Raw genomic sequence first — 3,825 nt, 5'->3', positions numbered from 1 at the left:
AAAAAAAAAAAGATATTTTCTGATCTGGGATGAGGCACATAATCTGAAGGAAATCCTTAGCCCCTTTGAAAGTTAATTTACAAAGCTAATAAACATAAGCTGAGGTTTTTATAACCTTTTTATTTATATTGTTGTTTTTCAGTTACTTTATTCTTAAAATTACAGCCAGCATATACCTTTCATATTTGTATACCTGTGTCATTTAAATACATTTTAGGAAAGGAAAAAATTATTTTTAACATACAAACTATTGAACTCACTTGAATCATAATTTATCAGAGTAGTAGATATTTACTCCTCTTAGATAAACATTTTTTCTCTCTTTCAATGCTTGACACCTTTTTTTTTCTAGGAGGGAAGACACTCTTGATGTGGAGGTTTCTGCCAGTGGCTACACGAAGGAAATGCAGGCAGATGATGAACTGCTTCATCCATTAGGTCCAGATGATAAAAATATTGAAACAGAAGAGAGATCTGAATTCTCATTTTCAGATGGAGAAGTGGCAGAAAAAGCAGAGGTTTATAGGTCAGAAAATGAAAGTGAACAGAACTCTCTAGAAGAATCAGGGGGCTGCTATTGCAGATCATCTGGAGACCCTGAACAAATAAAGGAATACAGTTTATCAGAAGAGAGTGCTGATGCACAGAGTTTTGAAATGACTGAATTCAGTCAAGCTTTAGAAAAAATAAAAGGGCAGGTTGTTGAAAACAACTCTGTAACTGAATTTTCCAAGGAGAAAAACAGAACTGAAAATTACAATGGGCAAGATGGTCAGAGAGTTCAAGGAGGAGTCCCTGCTGGCTCTGAGAAGTATGAAGATGAATGCCCTCATCTAATTGCCTTGTCATCATTAAATAGAGAATTCAGGCCTTTCAGGTATAGACTTCTGTCAATTGCTTTTTAACTTTAGTCTTGAGACCGATACTTTCTTAGATTCTAGTAAATGAACGTTTTTTCCAAATAATGTGGCAGAATTGTATTCTGCCGCCTTGATATGTAAAATGAAAGCCAAATAATTTTTTGTTGTTAAAAACTCAAAATAGCTTCCTTTTCAGTTGACCTGATTCTAGGCAGCCTATTGACTAAATTTCAAGTAATTCTTCCTTAAAATAGAAACCAATGACTGGGCACAGTGGCTCATGCCTGTAATCTCAGCACTTTGGGAGGCCAAGGCAGGCACATCACCTGAGGTCAGGAGTTTGAGACCAGCCTGGACAACATGGCAAAACCCTGTCTCTACTAAAAATACAAAAATTAGCAGGCATGGTAGCCTGTGCCTGTAATCCCAGCTACTTGGGAGACTGAGGTAGGAGAATCCCTTGAACCCGGGAGGCGGAGGTTGCATTAAGCCAAAGATCGCGCCATTGCACTCCAACCTGGGTGACAAAAGCGAAAAACTGTCTCAAAAAAAAAAAAAAATACAAACTGATGACTTTCAAATTATTATAGTCTCTGGATACATTGATCAGGTTTTAGATGGATGGGTTATTCCTCACCTATTTTCCTAATTACACATCTGATGTGTGTTTGAGTTATGTAAAGGCATATAAATATTAAAACATGCAATAATGTACTTTCTATATGAAACATCTGCAGTGAATTTTCTGTAGTGCCTTGAGCCTTCTGTCCTTTGTTCATGTGTAGTTAAAATTAGGCAATGATATTATGTTTTCTTTTAAGAATTTTTTTTTTTTTTTGTAAATATTAATCAGACTCAGTTTAGGAAAAGTTCTAAAACTAATTTTTTGGATTTGGGATAGCTTATTCAGAATCAAACTGTAGTTTAATGAACTACTGGTTTTATTTATTTCAAAATAGTAATATGACAATTAAAATTACTTCAGCAATACATTTATTAAACATTTTTCAGTACATATTTGGGCTTATATCTTAAACCTACCTTTATCTTTACAGTTTTATTCATGAAGCAAAACATAAGAATTTTGTTCCTTTTTCATATAGCTGTGTATCTGTGTCACAGGGCTACTGCCATTTAAATAATAAACTTGGAAAATTAAATCAGAAGCTGAAAAGGAAAAGAATCAGGGGTGACAGAGGCTCAGGATTTTGAGTGATTATATTAGACTGGATTCTTCAGAGAAACAGAAATGAATAGGAGATTTATTATAAGGAATTAGCCCATGGGGTTATGGAGGCTGAGAAGTCCCAGGATCTGTAGTCAACAAGCTATAGACGCAGGAGAGCCCATGGTACAGTTCCAGTCCAAATCCGAAGGGCTGAGAGCCAGAAGAGCCAATAGCGTAAGTTCCAGTCCACATCCAAAGAAAAGAGAGGACCTATGTCCCAGTTCAAAGACAGTTCTCTCTTACTCTGCCTTTTTGTTCTGATCAGGCCTTCAATGGATTGGATGAGGTCCACCCACACTGGGGAGGGCAATCTGCTATACTCAGTTTATGGATTCAGAAACACCCTCAAAGACACACCCAAGTTAATGTTTAACCAAATATCTGGCACCCTGAGGCCCAGTCAAGTTAACATGTAAAATTAACCATCACAGCGATAGAAGAAAACCTACAAAGGATTAAATGGTCTTTTAAACTCAGAGTGGGAACAATAATTTTGTTCTCACTCTCTGGATACGTGCTGGGCAAAACTTTCATTCAAAGTAAAAGCAAAACAGCAGATGTTGCTGAAAAATATTAACTGTTAGGAGTTAATATTGTCTGAGTTTTTATACATTCCATATATTGAAACTTTGAGCCATGTGAAAACATTCGTCTCTAGGTTGCAGATTTTCCTACTCTAGTGGAGCTGACTATCATGAGTACTCTCTGTTTCCATTATATCTTCTGTTGTTTGTGAAGGTGGAAAGAGTCTCAAAAATTTAGATAGGGAGAAACAGATTTATATAGTTCAGTGAAAGAAGAGGAGAGGATTATTAGAAAAGGGAAGATGAATTGTGGGGAGGTGATAAATTTCAATCGCTAAAGCATTCTACTGTTTTTAAATTTTGATGATGACTAATAAAATGCTGGAAAATCAAAATTGTTTATATAGAACTTAACAGTAGGTAGTTTTATCTTCACAGAAATTTTAAAATATAATCTTTCTGAAGTATTTTATGTCTTCAATTTTGCTGCATGCAAAAAATAATATAATCAAATGGGATTCATTACATTATACAAATTAACTAGATACATTGTGAATTTTTTAATTTTAGAGATGAAGAAAATATGGGCGCTATGAATCAGTATAGAACAAGAACTCTGAGTATCACTTCTTCAGGCAGTGTTGTAAGCTGTTCAACAATTCCTCCGGTAAGTAGTCATTCAACATGTATTGAATGTTTATTAGATCACTACTGTGATCTGATTGCCTTGTCTCATTAAACAAATAATGTATGCTTTTCAGGTCCAGATTTCTGTTGATTGCTTTTTGAATTAAGTCTTGAAACCAGTACTTTCTTTGATTTTAATAAATGAGTGTTTCTCAAAGGATGTGGCAGAGTTGTATCCTGCCACCGTTAATGTGTAAAATGAAGGCCAAATGACTTTTTGTTGGTAAAACTCAAAATACCTTCTTTTTCAATTGTCCTTCAGATTTTAGGCAGCCTGTTGACTACGTTTCAAGTAATTTTTTCTTGGACTACAAACCGATGACTTTCAAAAAATTAACGTAGGTCACTTGATAAACTGATCAGGTTTGAGATGGATGAATCAATCATTCTTCATATGAGCTGAAGATTAATGAGCTTGGTCACTGTGAGGATTGTAAGGTGTATAAGACAGCCTCAGACACTTGGACTTACATGTTAATGATACAACTTTTTTTGTTGTTTGTTTTTTGTTTTTGTTTTTGTTTTT

The 3,825-nt window shown here is 35.0% G+C and overlaps 1 protein-coding gene across 1 annotated transcript in view; it reads left to right on the top strand.

The window, feature by feature from the left end:
- The window catches only part of RIOK2 (RIO kinase 2), a 28,279-nt gene that overhangs the window by 18,594 nt on the left and 5,860 nt on the right, over positions 1–3,825 (top strand). Inside the window, exons 8-9 of the mRNA XM_011944322.1 lie at positions 346–877; positions 3,183–3,279. Coding sequence (XP_011799712.1) covers positions 346–877; positions 3,183–3,279 — 629 coding nt within the window. The remainder of the gene's footprint in view (positions 1–345; positions 878–3,182; positions 3,280–3,825) is intronic.

This window comes from Colobus angolensis, unplaced genomic scaffold, assembly GCF_000951035.1.
Source record: "Colobus angolensis palliatus isolate OR3802 unplaced genomic scaffold, Cang.pa_1.0 Scaffold23, whole genome shotgun sequence".
NCBI lineage: Eukaryota > Metazoa > Chordata > Mammalia > Primates > Cercopithecidae > Colobus > Colobus angolensis.
The sequence above is the reverse complement of the archived record's forward strand: the minus strand, read 5'-3'. Positions and strand labels throughout refer to the sequence as shown.